A 25083-nucleotide genomic window follows, 5' to 3' on the forward strand; every position below is an offset into this window, starting at 1 on the left:
TACGTATGACCAAGTCAAACCTTGGTCCCCTGCATTAGGAATACAGAATTTTGGCCACTAGACCACCAGGGAAGTCCCTAAAAGCATGTATTTTAAAAGCAAATGTATATATCTTTTATTAGATAGTATTGTATCTTGTTTGGGAAAGGCCAGGGATGTAGTTGTAGTTAAATGATTCAAAATTACTTAAAGAACAAATTAAGACACTGAGCTAATTTTGTGAGAGATAAAAGGACACATGAAACTTGGCCCCTAACTTTAAGGAGCTAATGATCTATTTGGGAAATTCAACCTTGACACTCTCTGGTTCTTCCTAAAACATCATCCTACCACCCATGATACCCTAATGCAATCAGATACAATCCCACTATAGGGCAAATTAGTGACCACAATAATGAGAATGTTACTTCGAAGTTAATACATGTCATATCAAGCTTTCCTCACTGAAAAATACAGAAAAACTAAAATAAGAGACAATTACGTAATTTATCAACGGATAGTTAGCTATTAGGATTCCTACAAGACTGATACACAGAGAACATCATGAGAAAGGCTGGGCTGGATGAAGCACAAGCTGGAATCAAGACTGCAGGGAGAAATATCAATAACCTCAGATATGCAGATGACACCACCCTTATGGCAGAAAGAGAAGAACTCAAGAGCCTCTTGAGGAAAGTAAAAGAGAGTGAAAAAGTTGGCTTAAAGCTCAACATTCAGAAAACTAAGATCATGGCATCCGGTCCTATCATTTCATGGCAAATAGATGGGGAACAGTGGAAACACTGTCAGACTTTATTTTTCTGGGCTCCAAAATCACTGCAGATGGTGACTGCAGCCATGAAATTAAAAGATGCTTACTCCTTGGAAGGAAAGTTATGACCAACCTAGACAGCATATTAAAAAGCAGAGACATTACTTTGCCATCAAAGGTCCATCTAGTCAAGGCTATGGTTTTTCCAGTAGTCATGTATGGATGTGAATTGGACTATCAAGAAAGCTGAGCGCTGAAGAATTGAGGCTTTTGAACTGTGGTGTTGGAGAAGACTCTTGAGAGTCCCTTGGACTGCAAGGAGATCCAACCAGCCCATCCTAAAGGAAATCAGTCCTGAATATTCATTGGAAGGGCTGACGCTGAAGCTGAAGCTCCAATACTTTGGCCACTTGATGCAAAGAGCTGACTCACTTGAAAAGACCCTGATGTTGGGAAAGATTGAGGGCAGGAGGAGACGGGGACGACAGAGGATGAGATGATTGGATGGCATCACTGACTCAATGGACATGAGTTTGGGTAGGCCCTGGGAGTTGGTGATGGACAGGGAGGCCTGGTGTGCGGCAGTTCATGAGGTTACAAAAAGTTGGACATGACTGAACTGAACTGACAAGACTGATAAGTGTTATTACTGGATATACACACTTATCCCATTTCTTCTGCTGCTAAGCTGCTAAGTCACTTCAGTCGTGTCCGACTCTGTACGACCCCATAGATGGCAGCCCACCAGGCTCCCCCGTCCCTGGGATTCTCCAGGCAAGAACACTGGAGTGGGTTGCCATTTCCTTCTCCAGTGCATGAAAGTGAAAAGTGAAAGTGAAGTCGCTCAGTCGTGTCCGACTCTTAGCGACCCCATGGACTGCAGCACACCAGGTTCCTCCGCCCATGGGATTTTCCAGGCAAGAGTACTGGAGTGGGGTGCCACTGCCTTCTCCGATTTCTTCTACATATATGTATCTTATTTTTTGGCTCAGTTGTGCTTTCTTATACCTCTTCTGAACTTTATTCTGTTATTTCATGATAAACATTTTATTTTGCATAAAATGCTTCACATTCTTACCCCAGGGACTAAAATACTAGCCATCTCCAAAGAGGACAAGGTCTACCAGGCATGCTTGTCCACATGAATTATTGATGAAATCAATTATTTTCCTGCCAATATTAAACACTGTGGTCCTGGTTAAAATGCTTAGCATGACTGTTATCTAAATTATACTAGTGATTTCTTTAAATAGATCAAGCTGAGATATTTCTACATGAATAAGATAAAACATCTGCTGGAGTTTTAAGGTTTCAAATAAAAAATTAACTGTTTTCTCTTCACCACTAGAGGGAGAAGAAAAGTGCAGGGTCAGTTGTCCAACAATTGTCAGCAGCATGCAGGAAGTTTTTCAGAGAGAAAAGCAGTTAGTCTTTTGCACTGAAATCTTTCACGAAACACTATTTTCAGAGCCCTTGCATGTACTGCTTGACCATGTTTAATATGCACTGGCCAAAAGAATGAATGAATAAGCAACTAATTGTATCTTAGATTACCTTCTGTGATTTTTAAATTTCTTCTTGAGAAACATTTGGTTTTCAGGGATGGTCAACTTCTAGAGCCAGCAGTGTGGCCACTTAGGGTTTGTTTTCTGAAACATCAGCTAGTTCTTATCAAGAGAATGAACAAGTGCAAGGACTAAATGTTTGTGTCCCCTCCCCTCAAATTCGTAAGTTATGCCCTAACTCTCAATATGATGATATTATAAGGTAGGGCTTTCTGGAGGTAATTAGGTTTAGATGAGCCATGATGCATGCATGATTAGTTGCTAAGTCATGTCTGACTCTTTGTGACCCCATGGACTGTAGCCCTCCAGGCTCCTCTGTCCATGGGGATCCTCCAGGCAAAAATAGTGGAATGGGTTGCCATTTCCTTCTCCACGGGATCTTCAGAGTCAGGGAGTGAACCCGTGTCTCCTGTATCTCTTGCATTGGCAGGCAGATTCTTTACCACTGAACCACCTGGGAAGCCCTGAGAAGCCCCCCAGGAAGCTCTGGGAAGGCCATGAGGGTGGATCCCCCCATGAGGGGACTCAAACCCTTATAAGAAGATGAAGAACCACCTGAGCTCTTCCTCTGCCCTGTGAGAGCAGGGCAGCCGTCGATCAGCCAGGAAGAGGGCCCTCACCATGACCTGACCAAGCTGGTGGCAGCCTTATGTCAGACTTCTCAGTCACCAGAACTGTGAGAAATAACTGCCTGCCATTAAAGCCACCCAGTTTTGGGTAGTTTGTTATAGCAGCCTGAGCTTAGATACCAAGCAACCTACACATTTTCTGCCTTGAGGAAAAATTTAAAAAGTGCATATTGAGCACCATGTTTTAAGCCCCATAGGACACTAAAAGCAGTAATACCGGAAGTGATACATAAGTCAGACTGAAGTAGGGAGTTAACAAGCTGAGGAGACGATGCTGCTGTATGAGACTAGGGGGGAAGCAGCTGGAACACTAGGGTCCCTGGGCCAAACTCAGCCTATGTGAGTTCTTGTATATAAAGTTTTATTGGAACACAGCTATGCTCACTCATTTATGTATTGCCTGTGGCTGCTTTTCTAACTGCAATGGTAGGTTAAGTAATTGTTAGACACTGTACAGCCCATAAATCTAAAAATATTTGCTATTTTGCCCCTCACAGGAAAAGTTTGTCAATTCCTGGTCTAGGGAAAGGGCAATAAAGGGCTGGATGAAGGACATGCAGGGACTGAGCTGGCAGTGCAGTGGTTAAGACTTCACCTTCCATCGGAGAGGGTGCGGGTTCAATCCCTGGTCAGGGAGCTAAGACCCCACATGTCTTCCAATCAAAAACCCAAAACATAAAACAGAAGCAAAACTGTTATAAATTCAGTAAGACTTTAAAAGCTGTCCACATTAAAAAAAATCTTTAAGAAAAAAAGGACATGCCAAGGGGAACAGAAAGAAGAGAAACAAACCGATAGTATATACATTAGCACACTAAAATCCCCATAGCCCATGATATGTTCTGCCTTTACAACCCAGAGGAATTAGAAATCTGAAAGGTATTTGGCATAAAACTTGCTTGGCTATTAATGCCCTCACTATAGAAACAATTTAAGAGGTGTACATGCATCTCTTTGTCTTTACCTCCAACAAAAGATCAATCAGTGGAGTCTGCTTGCTGGCAGGTGTAAGACAGAGGTTGTCTATTATTAAGACCCGCATGAAGTCAAAAACAAATTTCTTAGCTGGGTGATTAGTCAGGTATGTCTTGACGCCCACGTTGCAGTACTCTGATTGGCTTCTGTTCATCCCTGTGTCTGCTGCAAAGGCTTTAAATTCTTCAGCTGGAGATCCAACTTCATCATCGAGATCAGTCACCTAATAAAATCAAGAGGAAACGTACCCTAGTCGCATTCAAATTTATTTGGTATTTTTACTTCCATATTTCCTAAAAAACAAACTGTAGCACCAACAGCATTTTGCTTCAACATTAACCTCCTACGAAGCTATTGAACACATCGCATAGTTCACTTGGCTTTACTCAGATACTCCTATCAGGGAGGTAATAGGGCACCATAGATCATGATTACTCAACACACATTCTTTCTAATATCAAGCTACTGACTGGCCGCTAACCATATAACTGCTTTATGCTGAATTTTTATCTCTACTGTGGATAACTGCCCTTAAAATAAATTAAATAATAAAATGAGAAGGACTATTTTATGTGCACATTATAAAACATACCTACTGAGAAGCCAAGTGCTACAGAATTTCAGATAAGGATCTGGCACACTAATGATTGAACCCAAGGGCTGATCTATTTTTTAGGTTAAAAAAACAAGCAAATAAATGAAACAAAACAACAACAAAACTAGTACCAATTTTGAGTCAACAGAAAAAGAAAGGTCAAGAAGACAGATTATAAGATGCTGATAAGGAAAAAACACTGTGCTATTACTAAAATCCTGTTTTTACCAAAAGTGTGGATTTTAAAGTTATAAACAAGCCACAGTATTAAGGTCATGTGCTACACTTGTCTTTCTCTTAAAACTTCCCACAGTTTTTAGCATGAGTATTTATTTCATCTTTTTACATGAAGAAGAAATTAGTATGAGGAAGTACTTTATTCCAGGGTCTAGAGTAAGTAGGAGAAAAAGGAGGAAACATCATGAAATCCTGAAGTCCCATGGAGGAATAACTGTCTTTTGGGTGTGTTTTAAAGGACAAAAGAAGTATCTATATGATACACGCATTAGCCACTCTGTAAGTCCTACTCTGCGGTATCAATGACTGTAGTCCACTGTAGCCTGCCAGGCTATTCTGTCTATGGGATTCTCTAGGCAAGAATACTGGAGTGGGTAGCCATTCTCTTCTCCAGGGGATCTTCCCGACCCAGAGATAGAACCTAGGTCTTCTGCATTGCAGGCAGATTCTTTACTGTCTGAGCCACCAGGGAAGCCCATATGATATATGAGTAGTCTAATAACTTTCTACTAAGTTAGTGCAAAATATGAAAAATAACAGTTGAACAAAATGGAAAAAGTTGAATAGAAAGGACAGGCATGCATTTCATTTCTTATAAACACAACCAAATCTGTAATTAGTGTGTAAAGACTAAATCCAGGAGATTTATAAATAAATAAAGTGGAAATAAATTTGGTCCTATTAGAGCTCTGTAATCTGAGTTCACAACACTACAGCTATTGTCACATATAATAAGAAATAGATCAACAGCTACATGAAGAGGAAAGTCACTCATGAGAGACTTACAAGAATATGGTAAATAACAACAGGAAGTAGTGTTCACTGCTGAAATTTTAGGGGAAGCAGAAGAAGGATGTGTCTGGAGACAGACACTAGATAATGATACAAGAGGTGGAGCAGAAAGTTACAAAACTATAACTTAGTCAGAAGCTTAAAAGATTGGCCAAAAAGAAAAAAAATCTGCTAACGATTACAGCAGACTAATTCCAATTTTGACCTTTTCCTCCCTTTTTCCTACCATTTCTGAATAAGGGCGGATGTTGAAGGGGAAGACCGTGGCTGCCAGTGCACACAGGAAATCAGGGTTCATCCACATGGAGGCCAGGTCCGGGACATTGTGATACAAGTATCTGAAGAACTGCATCAGGGTCACAGGATACTCCCGGAGCCAAGACCCCTCTTCTTCTGATTGCCAAGGCTGCCAGGGGATAGGAGAGGAGACAACACGTTAGCGTCACTGACATTGCTACAAGTTACTCACTACTCTTCTAAAACTTGATATACCGATGGTCCAGAACTCTCATAAACCAAACAGGGGTAAACACACAGGCCAACAAATCGGGAAATAAGCTAAAACAAAGGCAACACCCCTAGAAACTGAGAGGATGTTTTTCCATTCACTGGGGTACTCACACTGGGCTTCTCTGATAGCTCAGATGGTAAAGAATCTGCCTGCAATGCAGGAGACCAGGGTTCAATCCCTGGGTCGGAAGATCCCCTGGAGAAGGGAATGGCAACCCACTCCAGTATGCATGCCTGGAGAATCCGATGGACAGAAGAGCTTGGCGGGCTACAGTCCATGGGGTCGCAAAGAGTCAGACACAAGTGAGTGACTAACACTGGACTGGGGTACTCACAGCTCAGTAACTGAAGTCAATGGTTTTGATTATTCAGTGCTATCAATATGAATGTGGTGGGTGCCAACAGTGGCTGTATTACCATCAAAGTTGCCCCATCCTCCATTGTGCCACAGAGTAAGGAGTAAGATGAAATGGGGAAGTTACTTTACCCTTTGAGTCTCACACTGTCATGTAAAAAATGAGAACAGTGTTGTTAACCATTATGCAACTGTGATACTGTGATTTATAATAAGAAATACATATTTAATCTTTGTCCCATTTCAGGCACAGAGATCCTCAAACTCTTGGCATTTCCTAAGTGATAAGAGTCATAAATGTGTCTTTTTGTTCAAGATGGTGGTGGTGGTTTAGCAGCCATTCTCTCATTTCTCAAGACCAGCATTCCATGTGGGGACAAACATGCACGCTGATGTCTTGACTTGTGTTGTGTCCAACTGTTGTGACCCTAAGGACTGTAGCCTGCCAGGCTCCTCTGTCCATGGGATTTCCCAGGCCAGAATACTGGATTGGGGTGCCATTTTGTCCTCCATTTGTTCATTATAAGGAGCCCTTTTCAATCACGCTTGAATTTAGGTTGATGGGCTCTTGCCAGGGGAACCAACCATGATTGGAAGGTTGGAAATTAACCTAATCTGCTCCTCCACAGCCTACAGGGAAGAAGAGTTCAATCACCAGTGACCAATGACTTTAATTAATGTCTATGTAATGAAGGCTCCATAAAAAGGCAAAATTGATGGGCTTTAGAGAGCTTCCGGACTGGTGGACACATGGAGGTGCTGGGGGAAGAGCCAGTCGGAGAAGGCGTGGAGCTCCATTTCCCTCCCCACCTTGCCGTCTGCCTGTCTTCCAACTGGCTGTTCTGGAGTTACCTTTTGTAATAAACTGGTAATCTGGCAAGTAAAATGTTTTCCTTAGACACAGGAACCTGTGATTTACAACTAGTAAGTCAGAAGCACAGGTAACAACCTGGACTTCTGACTGGCATTTGAAGTGGGGCAGGATTGGTGGAGGCGGGGCAGGGGAGTATCTTACGAGACTGAGCCCTTAACCTGTGGAACTGGATGCTATATCCTGGCAGATAGTGTCAGAACTGAACTGAATGGTGGAACACCCAGCTACTGGGGCAAAATCTTCTATATACTTGGTGACCTGAAGTGTCAGAAGTAAAGCAGTGCTGTAGAAGACTGAGTAAAAGAGACACACAGGAGTTTTCTTTTCCTTAAAAGCATTACCACAATAACAATGATGATGATGCTACTAAAAAAAGGAAGACTCTATATGAACAATGTTTATCTTCTGATACTTGCCCAGAGAGTCTTTTTTTTCAGCTTAGATTTTTATAATTGTTTATGAATAGAAACCAAAACCAGAATCCCAAAGCATTATAAATTAACACATTTAAGAGCAATGTTCTTTTCTTAGATTGCGTAAGAACAGTTTTGACTAAAATCAGATTTTTCAGGTACTTGTAATCCATGAGTCTAGTTAATAATTCCTCTTACAATGTGACCCTGAATTTTGTAAGAAAAAAAATTAAATCATTATTCACAGCATTCCTGTGAGAGATACGAACATAAATTTTGTCATTTACTCTTTCAGTGCTTCATATCTAAGTTAGAAATAACTAAAAGAGAAAATGAAAACACTAAGTAAAACTTGCACTGATAACATTTTGAGCCTCTAAATAGAAGTGATTTTAAAAGTTCAAGTAACATATTGTTGCAATTGCATGTAATACAGTATATTTATTATATAAATGTATACACTGAAATATGTGTTTTATAGCACTAACAGCATCAGTTAACACTTAATAAAGCTTGTATTCTATACCAGGTACACTTGGAAGCACTTTGTGTACATGTTAACTCATACATCCTCACAAGAGTCCTAAGAGGTAACTTTTATCCTCATTATCACTTCATACATAAGGAAACTGAGGCACATGAGCTTAGTATGTCTGGAGGATCAGAGTTGGGATGTTGAATCCAGCTCCTGAGTTCAGGATCTTAACAACTTCACGGTCTGTCCTTACACTAAATAAAACAGAGTGGGTGAGGTTCCAGAGACCACGTAGTAAATAAAGACTTAGATTACCAAAGGATTCCCCTACTTTTATAAAGGAATCCCAGGCAGGAGGAATTACCGACAGGTGTCAGAGTCTCTGGGGACTTACTGAATTCAGCATGCTTCGGAGCATGCCCAGTAACAAAAAAGCAGCTTCTGTGCACACATTGTGGATAGATGAGACCACGGTTCCACTGGAGGCAGGAACTCCAAAGATAAAGGTCCAGATGGAATCTAAATCAAACTGCAGAGGTGAAAGCAAATCAGGATTAGGTACTGTCAATTTTTTTGGGTAGAGACCCTCACAAGTTCTAATGTTCTAAAATTTCTTTGAAATTATTTTCTTTCAAAGTGAGCAATGAAGAAGAGATAGAGACTTAATGCTCTTCCCTCCTATGTTTTAAAACTCATTTTCACATTTACAAGACAAAGTGAATCTTATGTATCAGTGTCCTAGTTATCTATCTTAAAAACATCCTTTTCTTTGTTTTCCTAAGGAAAATAATTAGCTAGGTGATGAAATTAAAGAATTAATGGCTTTAAGCAGGATCTATTCAAAAAGTACAGTGAACTTACTCCCCACACCCCACTCTCAGCAATGTTCTAATTCACTTTTAGATTACATATAGATGAAGATTTGACCAAATAAAAATCAGTTTGAGGAGATTCATTCATAGTAGTTTTATATAACACTTTGCCTATGGCGTCTGTAACCAAACTCTGCTTTGCTCATGCATCTGTAGCATGATTTAACGTAGGGTACAGACTCAGTGTTTTCATTTAAAAGGTTTTGTCGATTACTATGGCTGATTTGAATAGCATCTTGGGATTATTATGGAAGTGTAATTGAGTTTAAGACTAAATTCCTACATCTCTGCAGTGCTACAAACATAAGCTATATATAGATATCCACATAATCTTAAGATTAGAAAATCAGGTAAAGCCTTACTGTTTTCCTAATATGGACATTACCTATCATTAAGAATTCAGAAACACTTTTCTAATCAGAATTTGCACTAAAAATCCTTTCATATCTACCCAATTAATTTGTGGAATGCACATTACTTCGTTTTTAATTCTACAGAAATTAATTATATTTCTAGATAAAATCACATTACTCGAATTCTTTTGATCATCATTAAAATACCATCCAAAATCTTCCCATGTATATAATCACACAGAATAATCATAAAGAGAAAAAGAACAACAGGAACACAGAACTTCTTTTTGGGAAAATTTTCTACAGTATTTTCAGATTTCTATGACCCCAGTCAAATCCCAAATGTGAGATAGGGATGGAACCAGTTGGTTTTTACTGTGATGAACTCAACACCCTACAGTGACTTTTTGGCAAATGTAATTACACTTACACCCGACTAGGTAATTCCTACCTGGCAACCCTGCTTACATCGGCTGCTGACGACAGGCACACTGACCTGCAGGTTCTCAGGCAGCTCACTAACGGGCTGCTGCAGAAACAATGCCATGAGGAGGAAATAGAGAGCAGGGACATTAGTGTGTTTAGGAAGGAATGACTGAAGCACCGGAAAGCCAGGAAAGTGACAAGCATCCCGGTTAATCTCCCTGACAGTTGATCGTCCGCCAGCACTCCTGCCCACATTGAATCCTAAGAGGAAATACAACGAGAAGGATGAAATTAGTCACTGATTACCATGTTACATTTACACAGAAAGGAGTATGTCAGAGTATGTGACATTTCCATCTTGGACATTCATATTAATATAAGCAATTAACTACTCGACTTTGGAATTAATCTTCCAGTCAGAAGTTTTACTTTACTTTCTCTTTGACTTTGGGAAGCCTGTCTATTAGGATAGGACTTCCCTGGTGGCTCAGATAGCAAAGAATCTGCCTGCAATGCAGGAGACCCAGATTCCATCCCTGGGTCGAGAAGTTCCCCTTGAGAAGGGAATGGCTACCCACTCCAGTATTCTGGCCCGGAGAATCCCATGGACAGAGGAGCCTGGTGGGCTACAGTCCATGGTGTCACAAAGAGTTAGGTCTTAAAACATAGTTGAGGCAGTCAGATACAAGAGGTAAGATAAATTCTACTCATTAAAAGAATGACATCCAGGGACTTGGTTAAGACTCTGTGCTTCAAATGCAGGGGGAATGGGCTCAATCCCTGGTTGTGGAAGTAAGATCCCACCTGCCGGTGGCAGGTGGGGGAGGGGGGTGGGGGGGCAGGGCATGACCAAAGAATTAAAAAAAAAAGAAGAAAACACCAAGAACGACCTCCAAAGAGCTCTAACATTCCTAAGAAGAAAGTAATATTTAAAAAGTAGCCAGATTGTAGGATACTACTAAAAATGTAACTTAAAAATATGATAGCCATAATAGAGTTAATATATTTCGTTTGTCCTGAATATTATAAACTAATTAGCCTTAAATGACCTACAAATTTAGAGATAGGACAAAATAAATATACAAAGTAATCTTTCCTTGCATGATCTGTAACTCTGCAGGAAAGTTTTCTGGCCAAGGGACAGCAAATCCGAGCCCACTGTGACTGTGGGTATCTGGACATCCAAAGTGTGTTCTAGAAGCACAGCTCTGCCAGGAGATAACTACTTATCTGTGTGGTGTATAGCACCAGCCTTTCCATCAATCCTGCTTCCTCTGTTACATAGGTAATTTGGGGAAATAACTCAATTAGTTCTCTCACCAACCCCATACCTAGTACACTGCTCAGTACAGAAGGAATATTGGCCAGAGGTTCAATGGAAAATTTTTGCAAATAGCAACCAAAGAAGAAAGACTGACTTTTACTCTGAAGCAATTTTTATTTCAATGAATATCCACATTTTCCCCCAAATTCTTTTTTCTAAGACAAAGTAGCACATACTTGCTACTATTTAAAATGATGAAAGAGAAATTTGTGTCTGGGTGGCTTTTTAAAGAGTCCAAATAAATTGCTCAGTGTGATATTAATTAATCCTCTGGAGTATATGTTCTTCTCTTCATATATCGTCTCATTTCTTAAACATGAGCATGTGAGTAAGAAATTGCTATTATCCTTTAATAAAATGTGGTAAGTACGCAATTTGTCTGAAGTCACAAAGTTAATGAGGGGTGGCACTAGGACCTGTGGCCCAATGGAGCCTGTGAAGTCGCATGGTCTCCCTCGCGTGTGTGTGTTAAGTCGCTTCAGTCGTGTCTGACTCTTTGCGATCCTATGGACTGTAGCCCACCAGGATCCCCTGTCCCTGGAGCTCTTCAGGCAAGAATACTGGAGTTGGAGTAGGTTGCCATGCCCTCCTCCAGGGGATCTTCCTGACCCATAGATCAAACCCAAGTCTCTTACGTCTCCTGCATTGGCAGGCGGGTTCTTTACCACTGGTGCCACCTGGGAAGCTCTGGTCTCCCTTGGTCCTCTTAATAACATCACCACGTTCCTAAAAAACCAGCTGCATAAGGAATACTGGGTGATATTCATTTGTAGTAAATTCTAAATGAACAAAGTGGTATTTTATACATTAAATAGGAAAATAAATTTTGATCAAACTATAGGTCCTAAATGAAAAGCAATGCTAGCATTTATTTTCCTTTCCAAATTTTCACACTCTATTTCTACCGATAACTGATCTTAAGGAATATCTAATATGTTTTTAACAACTGAGCATTAATTTAGATTTAAGCTATAGCTGATGTAGCTGGAGTTGGTGATGGACAGGGAAGCCTGGTGCGCTGCAGTCCATGGGGTTGCAAAGAGTCAGACATCACTGAGCGACTGAACTGAACTGAAGCTACAGCTATGTATGGAAGGTATTTTTATAAAGAAAAAATTGATGAAAACTAATGTGAGTAAAACATTCAAAACATACTGTTCATCAGCTCAAAGAGAAATAGAATCCATTGAGATGATATATCAATATATAGAGATAAATTTCTGTATATGTACACAAGTATCTATGTATATATCAGATAGATATTCAGAGAAAATGATATTAAATTGAATTGAGTTTAAATGAAACTTAAATACCTAGATTCCTCTTTTAGAACCAAAGTAGCATACATAATGTACAGGCAGGTGCCAAGGAAGGACAAATAAGTTCTTAAACATGAAGTTTGGTTGGTCAGATCCTGATATTACTGAAGTGGTGCAGGACAGAAAAAAAACCCACAGAATTGACAGAAGAAAGATACCCAGAAATATTACTCCATGACTCAGGGACCTTATGTATTTAGCAGTCTTACTTCCCTAATTAGAGAGGAATTAATTCTTAATTTATACTCATTAGGTTTTCCTATAAAATATAACTTATATACCATAAAATACATATACTTGTGTCTGGAATCATGACGGTAAATGACATGACATATGTTAAAGAATTTTGCAAACCACAAAGTGCTAGGTGAAACCTGGGTGTTGTTTTGGCTTTCAATGAGAAGCAGTGTTGTCAATCAGCATTAAAAACTCCCACCGAATTCTACAGAACTCACACTGAATTATGCCTTTTGTTGTTTATTCTCTTAGTAGCTACTAGCTACCATTAAGGTCAATAGGCTACATTTCTTGCGACAAAACTGTTGATAAAAGTCTCTATAATGATAATACTAAAAAATATTTATTTTAAAGGAGCTCATTTTCTTGAGAAATCATTTCACAGTGAATTTCTGAATTTCTTTCCTTATCACTTACAAAATTCCTTCAGACATTTTTCACATGTGAAATAACAATAAAAACAATCCTTTGGTGTAAGCTCTTTCTTCCTACCATTTGTTTTAACATTGGACAGCACATGTTACACTGAGGTATTGATACTTTTACATTTTTTTCTTAACAGACAAATTACATATTAAAATCTGGTCCCTAATTTTTCCATCTGACGAGGAGAGGGTAAATAGTTACTCTTAGTGCTGAGTGCAGAATACAATTATATGATTTCAAATTGTAATGTCATAAACATAATCTTAAAATACCCTACAAACTGAATGACCATAATTTTCAATAAAAACATATTAAATATGAATTTTCCAAAATAAGATCATTAACATGAATAGGAATGTATATATTAGTTCACATGAATCTAATATAGGAAACCATAATTTTCTATTATTATTTAAATGCTCAGTTCAATGCTGTAAACAGCATAGAGTCAGTGAGCAGAGAGTAAGGAGCTTTGGCTGACACTCTGATGAGCTTAAATCTTGAGTGGTAATATAACATAACTATTACAACCGTGGGCTTTGGATGAATGACTTGGACTCAGATTCTGACACTTCTTAGCTGACAAGTGACATTACCCCTATGCCTTGACTTTCTCATCTGTAAAATGGGTATGATGGTATTTATATCTCATAGGGTTACTGTAAAGATAAGTTACAGTGAAAATGAAAAGTGTAACTGGCAAGGAATAAGCATACAAATTATTGATTACTAGTATTAATTTCATTCTAATAATTTGTAAATTATTTACTTATAGGTCAGAAAGGAAACTATAAACAAAAGAAATCATAAGAAATTTACTTGAGTTTTCACATCTTGATATCCTGTCTCTGACTTCAGTTTGACTTGCAATTAAAAAAATTTTTTTTAATTTTATGCTTTTCATTCTGTCATTAAAGTTCTTGACTCTTAATGGTTGTTAGATAAATCAAACAGTATAAGCTTATCTAAAATTTAAACATACAACACAAAGCTCATTTCAAAGCAGCCGACTATAAAAGTCCCATACCTAATACAGTTCCGATCTTATTCGTTAAGACAGAATCTGTCTGCTCCAGCCAGCCTCCACCACTGAGTCCCTCCTTGAACTTGATGAGAATAGACTGATTACTCAGTAGGACAACAAGAATCCTCATGGCTGCTGTGACTGTGGTAGAATGCAAGTGTTCTTCCATAAACATCATAATCCAGTCAAAGCCCAGCGTCCTGACCAGCTCTTCACAAGCTCTATTCAGACAGATGGATTAAACAAAACATTAATTTCAAGGATTGGGATTTCAAATTAAAAAGAAAACTAAGACCAGCTTTTGTTCTTGAGATACTATGAATTTCAGGGTTTTAAAAAGAAATCTATTAAAAGTTAGCAGCAAACAAGATGTATGTATACTTATAGTTAATTCATGCAGCTGTATAGCACAAACCAACATGACACTGTAAAGCAATTATACTCCAATTAAAAAATAAATTAAAAACAAGTCAAAGGCAAATCTTTCTTTTGTCTATAATGAATTAACTAGTAAAATCAACTATTACCACCAAATCTCAAAAGATTTTACTTACTGCAAATTAATGCTTGTCTTTTCTTTAGATGTGTAAACCAGTTTTAGTAAGATATCCAGAAGTCTGTTCCTCAAAAGTATAAGATTAGCAGATACAAGACCTCCAAACTCTTCTTCGGTTCCTGCAATGAAAAGAAATACATTAAATTGCCCTAGCAGATAAACTAGGATAAAATATCCAACACTGGTCTAGGAAATATCACTGAAATATATCTTTCAGAAAACATTTTCTCTAGGAGTACTTTCCACTACAGTGAACACAAAAAAAGGGTCTATTAAACGTTTCTCTTTAAAATCATTAAAACTATTCATTTAATTATGTGTTAGCTGCTCAGTGGTGTCTGACTCTTGGTGACCCCATGGACTATAGCCCACCAGGGTCCTCTGTCCATGGGATTTTCCAGGCAAGAATACTGGAGTGGGTTGCCATTTCCTTCTCCAGGGAATTTTCCTGATCCAGGGATTGAACCAGGCTCTCCTGCATTGCAAGCAGATTCTTTACTGTCTGAGCCATCACGAAAGTTTATCTAAAAAAGGGATAGTAAAGACTGTGAACTCTTTTTTATATTAATATTCCTTTCTTGTACTTACAGGGCAAAGTGATCACGTAACAATAAGGATCACATGAACAAAAGTAACAATGCAAATCCTTAATTTCTAGTTCCTTTTTAAATAGTTAATTTTCTCAAATTTAAAAATGAAAAGAGGAAGCATAAATTATTCAATAATTATAATACATAAAGGAGAGCTAGACTTAAATAGCACAGACCAGAGGGAAAGGCACAGAAATGTACAAGAGAACTTGGGGAAGGAAGGGAGGAAGGCAGAAAGCATCTGGCTCTCAGTGGATAGTCCTGGAAGCACAGGGACTGGGATCCATGGCCCAGTGTTCCAGGCCCAATTCTGCCACATCGAGCTGTAGGTTAATAAGTCACAATAAACATGACTTCTTTTCTTTATTCTATAATTGAAGCTCAGGCTAAAATTGAATGACCAAGGTTATATGCTTTTACTTGCTTGGGCAAGGGACCATTTTTACCCTTAAACACTTGTCTTTTAAAATGCTAATTTAGTGCCTTAATCACTGGGGAGGGTGCCTTAAGTTTACCAAGGGGAACTCAAGATTCCCTCCCCTTCTAGTAGGCAAATGACTGGTAATTTACAAATCGCCTTATTGAAGGCATACCACACAATTTACACTGACTAAGGATTTACTTCCTTTCAGTTTTTCCTTTTGATAAAATGACAATCTACACAGAAATTAAGAATTCTTCTTGGTTTTTATGCCTAGTTTTTTCACTGTCAGTTATGTTTCCCTAATTTTCAGATACAGTTTTAAACAATGAACTCAATGAAACTCTCAGGTTAACTTCTTCCCATTCAAACTGATGGTTTACTCCCCACTGCATTGCCCTTTCATGCTATTTATTTTGCATTAATTATTGTATCACTGTTCAGCATTATTTAAATCACTTGTTTGTGGGTGTATCCTGAAGACTGTATGAACTATTTGAAAGAAAAAAATTACAGTTTTAAGTTTTGGGAAACATATTATACATAAGACAGTCCAGTCCACACAAATAATTAATGTCATAGACTAACAAGACCTGCAAATCCTTTTGGCTTTCTGTAATCTTTCAAATGGCAATGAATTAATAAGAAGAATTCTAATCTAATCAGCTTGGCAGATCAAGAGAAAATTTTCCTAATTTATAGATCCCTGCTACTGTGCTCTTGTCAAAAAAAATTTTTTATAACACTAGCTGTAGTTACAGAATTCAATGATCAGCAAGAAATATGGAGACTACAGAAATATTTTTTCCTGTATCTTTTTTAATACTTGAAATAAATCTGTTTTATAGTTTCAAAGATTTTAAAGTACTCTCCTTTCTAATTCCTATTTACTTGGTTTATATTAATTCAGAACTTAGAAATAATCCATGTATATTGAATTGATAGAACAACGCAGTGGTTAAAAGCTTAGAATGTTGGTTTAGAGTTGTAGTTATTGATCTCAATGTCCAGTATGGAGACTAGAGAAATACTTTTCCTATATCATTTCTTTATACTTGAAATAAACATGTTATATAGGTCCACTCAGATTTTAACAGTAGTCTTCTTTCAATTCCTATTTACTCAGCTTACATTAATTCAGAACCTGGAAATAATCTTTGAATATATGGTAGAATAATGCAAGGCTTAAAAGCTTAGAATGCTGGTTTGGACTACCATAGTTTAAATGCAGTGATGGGATCTCAGTAAATTGGTTTTATTTAATCTTTCTAGACCTCAGTTTCCTCACTTTTTGTAAAACTGGTAATAAGAGGACCAACGTCACAGGGTTGTTATAAGATTATATATAGCACTTAAAACTGTCTGGCAAATACTAAGCATTAAACAAGTGTCATCCATTGATTTGATCTATATGCTTCTCACCCACTGCTACTTTGCTTCACCCAAAGAAATACCAACTTTGTTCCAAATGAGTAGGAAGTAAGTGGTTACCAGCTTTATATGTTCTGCTCTACGATTTGCAGGAAGTCAGCCTCTCAAATCTTTTAGTTTCTCCTTTGAAAAACATAATTATACCACGTTCTCTTCTTACTTATGAAGCACCAGAGAGGCTGTGCTCTGAAGGATATAGCCAATTTGGAAGAGAACTCCCAGATGGATAGGGTTGTGAGAGTTTTAAAGGAACTCTTTTATGTGACATGATTGGGGAAGAATGTAACAGGATAATGATGTAAATAATGCTGAATACATATAAAATACTGTGAATTTAATCACAGGTTAATTTAAAAGGTCCTTTTAGTGTTTTCCAAGTACAACTTCTGATCTACAATACATGACAGGAAAAATACATTCGAGCAAGGCAAAAATATGCTTCAAAGGAGGAAAGTTTATTAAAAAAAAAAAAAAGTGGCTGTCATTGGCTCAGGAATTACAACTTACAAAAATTTTGTTTTACACTTACATGATTCTAGTAAAACGTTCTTTCCCTCAATGATTATTAAATATTTAACAGGGAAATTAAAATAACAGTAATACAGATACAATTCACTTTGGTAAGAATCTGTGTTTCTGAAGATTTATATAAATTAAAAAAAAATAAAGTTCAAAAATTATACTGGAAGAGTTTATTGTTTAAAGGAACATCACTATAAATCTTGTAAAAATTGGAAAGATTTTATTTTTAAAGCAAATTCACACCCTTATTAAATTTGTAGCTAATTCTGTATTTCTGTGTATTGTAGAGGCTTGGTCTAAGACAAATACGTCTGTGAAAGATCAAGAAAAGTAATTCAATGAGAAAAGTAAAATAACAGTGTCATACAGTTCTGGTCTAACTTGTGTCAGAAGAAGGCAAAGCACAGTAGTTAGGTTCCAAGCTCCAGAACTGACTCACCAGTGTCAGGCTTCTCTTCGTGGTTTATTTCCATAACTACAAACTTCTCACAAACTGCAAAGGTTGGTAAAGTAGAAGAAATGAACTGGCCAAACCTTTTAATACAAGAAAAAGGAGGTTATAGATTTTATTTTTTCTCTCTTCAAAACAACACACTAAGAAATAAAAAAACAAAGAAATGAAAACCAAGAGAATACTTCTTATTTTAACTGATCTTTTATAGATCTTACATGACTGTATTTCAGCTGCTTCCCCTAGAACTGCTGCAATTAACATTAGAACAATTAACATTAATATGCTATAATGTTTTAAAATACATACAGGGAAAAATAAACTTCATCAGAAATATGAGTCCTTTAATGCACTGATTCAAATGATTTCAAAAACTCACCAGTATGGTGTCAAATAAAAATGTCCTAACATTACCTATATGGATCTACTGTAGCCTAATAGTTAAGTCTGGGTTTTGAAAATACAGGTAAGATTAAAATCCTAGCTGTTTAATCATGTTACTTGGGGCAAGTAGCTTAACCTCTCAGGGCTTTAATTTCTCAATTTGTAATGTAGAGAAAAATAAAAGCCTTGATAGGTTACAGTGAAAATTTTAGCAAAGTGATCATCATAATACCAGGATAAGACCTAAATAAATATTACTACTAATAATGACAATCTCCAAATTAACCTTTAAACTCCAGTTTTAGATCTGTTGCCAAGTTAAAAAAAAAATGCTTTCAAGGTAACTGAATATAAAGTGAGTGATTTACATGCTGCATCAACTGGAGACTATTTTACTGGGAATACCCTAGTCAGCGAGTGTGATGTCATCTGTAATACTTGAGCAGTAACATGACAAGAGGTGATTAAGTGCAGTTAAAAGCAATTTTCTATTTGGAAAATAACTTAGGTAGTTTTTTTCTTCCATTTCTGGCCAAGATGAGAATTCTCAAGTGCCTATTAGAACGGCTCTACATTTACTCCATAAATGTGCCTGAAGCCGTATTTCACATTAGCAGCAAAATAACACTCATGTTAAAGAAAAGGTGAGAATATGCAACAATAACATACTATCATCAGTTTGGGTGATAAAGAACAAATACAAAAGACATGGCATGCCCACTGCGGGTGTGCATGCATGTGCATATGTGTTCCTGCACATACCCTGGAGAAGCAGCAAAACCTGGTCTTGGAAGAGGGCTGGGGACCAAGAATTCCTACACTGAACACTTTGATGTCCAGGACAATCCATCTCACTGAACTAATTCTAACACCCATTCTCCCAAAATTCTATTAGTCACTAGTGGCAACAAATGGTTTGCAAGATACATGCCTATTTCTCATGATGCACAAGTATCCTGAATAGTATTAACTTTGCAGGTATTATCCAGGGATAGGAAGCAATTACATTCACTTCAATCATCTTAATCTCATTGGTACTTTCAGTGAACAGACCGATGAACACAGAAGTTTTCACTACCTGAGTAGATCATTGCTGTTGGGAAAACCCTGCAGTAAGAAGCTCAGCACGTTACTAATAGCAGCAATGGTAGGCTGGGATAGAGACATATCTCGAAGAGTCAGTAGCAGCTTTGGGATTAGCTGGAATTCCCTCATCAACTTGGCATTCTTTGAAGCTTCACTGTAAGAGAAAGAAGATTTTATACACTGTACTGGCATCACTTTTGTAACTGAACAACTAACAATTTAGATATCAACCAATACCTGGACTCTGTGAGCAATTCAATAAAGTGTTCAAATAGGGAGAGATGAAGTTCATATGGAGCATGGAGCCAGACCTAAAATAAAAATGAAGAACAGTGGTATATTTAGGGTTAAAAAAATACCCCAAATTGCAACCCAATAAACACAAATGCAGTACATATAACTTATTTCACTTAGACAAATTAATTGAATATAGCCACTTTCTTAGTTTTTATTTGCTGTCACACTATAAAACTGCTGTTATATGGGACTTCTGATTCTGTTCATAAAGAGATAATTGCTGTGAAAATTACTCTCCTAGAGTAAACAACTAGGAAGACAAGATCTACAGAAAATCTCTCTGGGCTCAATGACTGAATACTATTAGTGAATACTGAATAATATAACATACTGAATAGAATGATTACTGGATACAAAAACTGAATGGCAGGAATCCTGTGTAGGTCCAAAACCGGGAATAACCAATGCAAGGTAGCACCACAAACAATTCTAAAACTCACAAAGGGCTGGGACTAGTCTGTGCTCCCACCAACCTGTGTAGAGACTTCAAAATACATGGGAAGGTTGGGAAGAGGTCTCAGAAGTGTAGTATCTTAGTAGGAGGGCTAAATAACCACTAAGGATGAATGAAAGTCCATCCAAACAAAGCTTAAAAGATGTTTCAAAACTGCAATGCCAGAGCAAAGCCTCGTTAAGAAAATAAAGTAAAATTTACCAATCAACAAAACTTAGCATCTGATCAACAGTTACCAAGTATGCAAATAAAAGGGAAAATATGAGTCATAAGAGAAAAAAAAAATCATTACAAATAGGCCCAGAAATGACAGAGATGGTAGAATTATCGTGACCTCGGTTTTTTTTTTTTTATTTTAGCTGCACTGGGTTGTTGCTGCACAGGCTTTCTAGTTGCGGTGAGCATGGGCTACCCTTTGTAGGGTGTGCAGACTTCTCACTGTGACGGCTTCTCTTGTTGCAGAACACAGGCTGCATGGGCTTCAGCAGTTGTGGCATATGGGTCCTAGAGCATAGGGTCCGTAGCTGAGGTGCACAGGCTTAGTTGCCCTGTAACATGGGGGATCTTCCCGAACCGAGGCTTGAACCCATGTCTCCTACACTGGCAGGTGGGTTCTTTACCACTGAGCCACAAAGGAAACCCTCTGCATACCTTTATCTCCATGCTTTCACACATTTTTTACTGTCTATTTGCTTTTCTCATCTAATGCACTAAACGCCTTGAGGCATGGACTCTTCTATTTTCACATTCTTAGCACCTAATACAGTGCTGGGCTCAAACATATTAATAATTATTTTCTAATAGAATGAGAGGTTTGTGTATTAGAATTTGGAATATCAGGCTGAGAAATGTGTACTTAATTGTGTAGAACAGAGCACTGAAAATTTTTAATAAGTTACATGATTATATCTTGGAAAGAATGAGGTAAAAACAACACATAAAACAGACTGAAGAAAGGGGAAAAGAAGTCATCGCTATTTGAGTAAGAGGAGAACTGACTACGGCTTGGATTAGGATGTAGCAGGAGAAACAGAAAACACAGGATACATGAAATGCGGAAGCACAATCTGCCTTAATTCGTGCTGTTTATAAACACTGAAGGAGGAGGAAGTTGATTTTTCAATTTCAAGTCTCACTGACTGGGAGAGTTGGTGGTGCTACTAATAGAAACGGAAGTTCAAAGGAAGAACTAACTTGGGGAAAGGATGTTACGTTCAGTGTAGGTGTTGCTGGGACACAGAAATGGAAACATTTAGGAAGAAGTTAGAAATATGTCTGGATTCAGATATCAAGCTAAAGATTTAGGTTTTCAAGTCTCTGTAGACATGAGCCTGTGGGGCTGGGTGAGAATCTAAAGGAAAAAGAACAACACAGAGGGAAAGGATAAAGAAGTGAAGGTGGACACTTTTTTGTAAAGTAATGAAAATTTCATACAACGTAGGAGACACGGGTTCCATCCTTGCATCAGGAAGAAAGAAATAGCAACTCACTCCAGTATTCTTGCCTCAAAACTCCCATGGACAGAGGAGCCTGGTGGACTACAGTCTAGGGGGTTACAAAAGGGTCACACATGACCTAGTGACTAAACAACAACAAAATGAAAATTCCATCACCAGAAAACGATGGGGAAAGTAGTGAATAAGATAAAGAGGCAGGTGAGTGATGCCTAAAAGCTGGCAAGAGGAGGACATGCGAGAAAATGGAAACATGGAAACGCAGCATTATATGCTGTGGAGGCTGGGGTAGCAAGAACAGAGGAGAGCCGTGAATTTTTATTTAGAGAAGTGCTGCTAATAAGCTTTTAAATAAAGTTTCAGTACAATGTTTACGGCACACAGTTATTTTAAATAACTGACAAGATGGAGCTTATGAAAGTTACAAAGAAGATGATTTAGGGCCAGACATCACAGCAAAGTCTGAGTACTAGACACTATTCTGGGTTGTAGGGATACAAAGATGCAGACAGACATGATCTCTGCCCTTGTAAAGCCTCCAGTCTTGCGGGAGGAGATTTTATATAGTGATGCGAGCGCAAAGTGCTGTGAACAAGAAATTAAAGACAGAAAGAATATGTGTGATTAAGTGGTGCCTTGAGAGGACAAAGTGGAAGCTATTATGGTAGTAAGTCAGTAGAAATAAAAATCTTGTAATTTTGCTGAAATGAATATTTCACTATACAGCTACTAGTAACCAAAATTTTTTTTGCTGAAAATATTATGTTTGCTTCATGTCATGCCAATGGCAACAGCAAATTGACTATAGTTAGGTATATGCATTACACCATTTCACTGTTATACTATTGATACCATGGATTATCGCTGGTAAAAAGCACGATCACTACTCTATTTTGTATGTTTTACTAATGACATTAACGTGAGAATCATAAAATTATAGAACAAAAACATGTCTTAGAAAACGCTTTCATAGTTAACTCATAAATACACCAAAAAAGGAATCGGTTCATTGATTATGTATTACCGGTTAGTGTTTATATACATACTTCAAAATCACAAAGTAGATCCTGGAAAGCTGTTGAATTTGGAATAATGGAGGTCTCATGTCCACTGTCAACAGTTCCCACCAAGGAAAAAGTGAGATGGAGAATGTGGCTGTTAAGAAGGGAGCGTTTCTTCTTAAACAGCATTGCCAGCAACTGAAAGAAAATACCAATGCTTGCTGGTCAATCATCATACACACACATGAGAACCCTAAGGAGAGCAGTTCCTAAGACTTCTACACTGATTTCTAATCTTTCATCATGATAACACAGCATTATAGGAAATCTGAAAATCAGGGTAATCCCATTATTCTCTTATTAAACTATTCACTTTTACATAAAATCTACTCGTACATAAATACCTTGAGTTGCTGTTGCCATCACATGTATATAATTTTCTATTCCTGTTCTCTCCATAATATTTTGTCAAAAGGATTGTTTTCTTTTGCAACACTGTCTCCATAATTACAATTTTAAAAGACTGAATGATATATGGAATGGTTATAGTATTATTACTCATTCTCATATTATTGGAACATTGAGATTATTTCTATTTTTTCATGATAGACAATGCTGCAACTGTTATTTTAAGAGTTTTCCAAAACAAAACATCAAAATAGTACAGTTAAATCTACTGAAAACATTATAGTAAACATTATCTACTACCAATGAACTAACTGCTAAAGTTAGAGAAGGCATTTATACTTCATCTTCCCTAGAGGAATTTAATCTTGACCCAAATACTTATTTCTCTTGTTACAAGCAACTTTCCGCCTAAATCCCTAGCAGAGACTGTAAATACATGAACAGGGCATATTTTTAGTCTCACATGTGTTTTCAGGACTAGCAATGACAAACTTAATATACAGTGGCTCTCATATCCCCTAGCTAACTAATAAGGGAGGGGAGGGGGTAAAAGATGACATGGTGTGAAGGAGAAAGACAAGGAAAACCAGGAGAACCTGGAATTATGACTGATTTAGCCATCTCTAGAGCAAGTGATAATACGATCCTATTTCTTTTTTTTTCGCCCATGCTGTGGAGCATGGCAGGAATCTGTTCCCCATGCATGGGAAGCTCGAAGTCTTAACCAGTGGATCACCAGCGAAGTCCTGACCCTATTTAATTCCTATTGTCATAGAGAAAAATAACTGAACTAACAACCCACATTCTTATTTGAAACGTGTTTTATATTAATAAGAACTACCAACTTTTAAAGTTTACTTGGACAATATAATTCTTCCAGAGTTTGAAAAAATATGAATTAACAATGAAAATTATAAGATTTTTAATGCAAAGTAAAGTGAAGACCAAGCTTTATTGTTACAAACCTGGTAGCCCCGGATTCTTTCCATTTCTTTGCTGGCTAGTGGGTTACTCTTGACCACACAAACTAGGGCCTTGACCGCTGCATACAGCCCTTCCACATCAGAAGCCATGGCTACCAGGCCCAGGATGGCTGCGGCCCCACCAACGTACTGCAAAGTAGTGGCAACAGGCTTAGGAACAAATGTTCTTACTCCTGATTAAAAGACAGTGGAAAGTAGTTAAAATAAATTCCCCATTGTAAACAAGAACTGAATAAATCATCTTAAGAACTATTCATTAATTACGCATCATTTGTTTTTAGTCACTAAGTTGCATCCAACTCTCTTGCGACCCTATGGACTATAGCCCGCAAGGCTGCTCTGTCCATGGGATTTCCCAGGCAAGAACACTGGAGTGAGTTGCCATTTCCTCTCCAGGGGATCTTCCTGACCCAGGGATCGAACCCGCATTTCCTGTGGCTCCTACACTGATAGGCTTGGGAAGCCCATAAAAAAGTCAAAAAACCACATTCCACATTATTGCTCAAAGCTTCTCTCAGTTATGTAATATGAGTAACAGTACATCGGTGACCTTGAAAAGCATGGTAAACACAGTATTGGAACTAACTTTGTAACAATTATCTACATTCTTAACCTTTTTTTTTAAAGGCATTGTTTGAATGTCATCTGCCTACTGATCAAAATTGAGTTTCTTAAAAAAACAAAGCCAATATGCATTTTATATTTTTGTGTGTCTTGTAGCATTCACAATGCTTTTATATAGCATGGAGTTGGATTTTAAAAACTACCATCTAAGGCAATTAGGGCCAGTATTACCAGTTTATAGATAAGAAAAATTGACATCCACAGAGCTCCAATGTCTGGCATAAATCCACAGTGACAGATGAAGTATTAGAACCTAAATCTTTGAGCTC

The 25083-nt window shown here is 37.7% G+C and overlaps 1 protein-coding gene across 8 annotated transcripts in view; it reads right to left on the minus strand.

Moving 5' to 3' along the window:
* Nucleotides 1-25083, minus strand: part of WDFY3 (WD repeat and FYVE domain containing 3) — a 284092-nt gene that overhangs the window by 76538 nt on the left and 182471 nt on the right. For 7 of the 8 annotated variants that reach the window (XM_061420694.1, XM_061420690.1, XM_061420695.1 and 4 more), the window contains 11 exons: nt 24173-24363; nt 22845-22997; nt 19831-19904; nt 19586-19747; nt 18112-18206; nt 14707-14827; nt 14156-14373; nt 9848-10083; nt 8566-8700; nt 5771-5950; nt 3910-4143 (listed from right to left, as the gene is read on the minus strand). In XM_061420694.1, the coding sequence (XP_061276678.1) occupies nt 3910-4143; nt 5771-5950; nt 8566-8700; nt 9848-10083; nt 14156-14373; nt 14707-14827; nt 18112-18206; nt 19586-19747; nt 19831-19904; nt 22845-22997; nt 24173-24363 (1799 nt within the window). The remainder of the gene's footprint in view (nt 1-3909; nt 4144-5770; nt 5951-8565; nt 8701-9847; nt 10084-14155; nt 14374-14706; nt 14828-18111; nt 18207-19585; nt 19748-19830; nt 19905-22844; nt 22998-24172; nt 24364-25083) is intronic. The other variant, XM_061420688.1, reaches the window with a different exon arrangement.

Source organism: Bos javanicus, chromosome 6 (assembly GCF_032452875.1).
Source record: "Bos javanicus breed banteng chromosome 6, ARS-OSU_banteng_1.0, whole genome shotgun sequence".
NCBI lineage: Eukaryota > Metazoa > Chordata > Mammalia > Artiodactyla > Bovidae > Bos > Bos javanicus.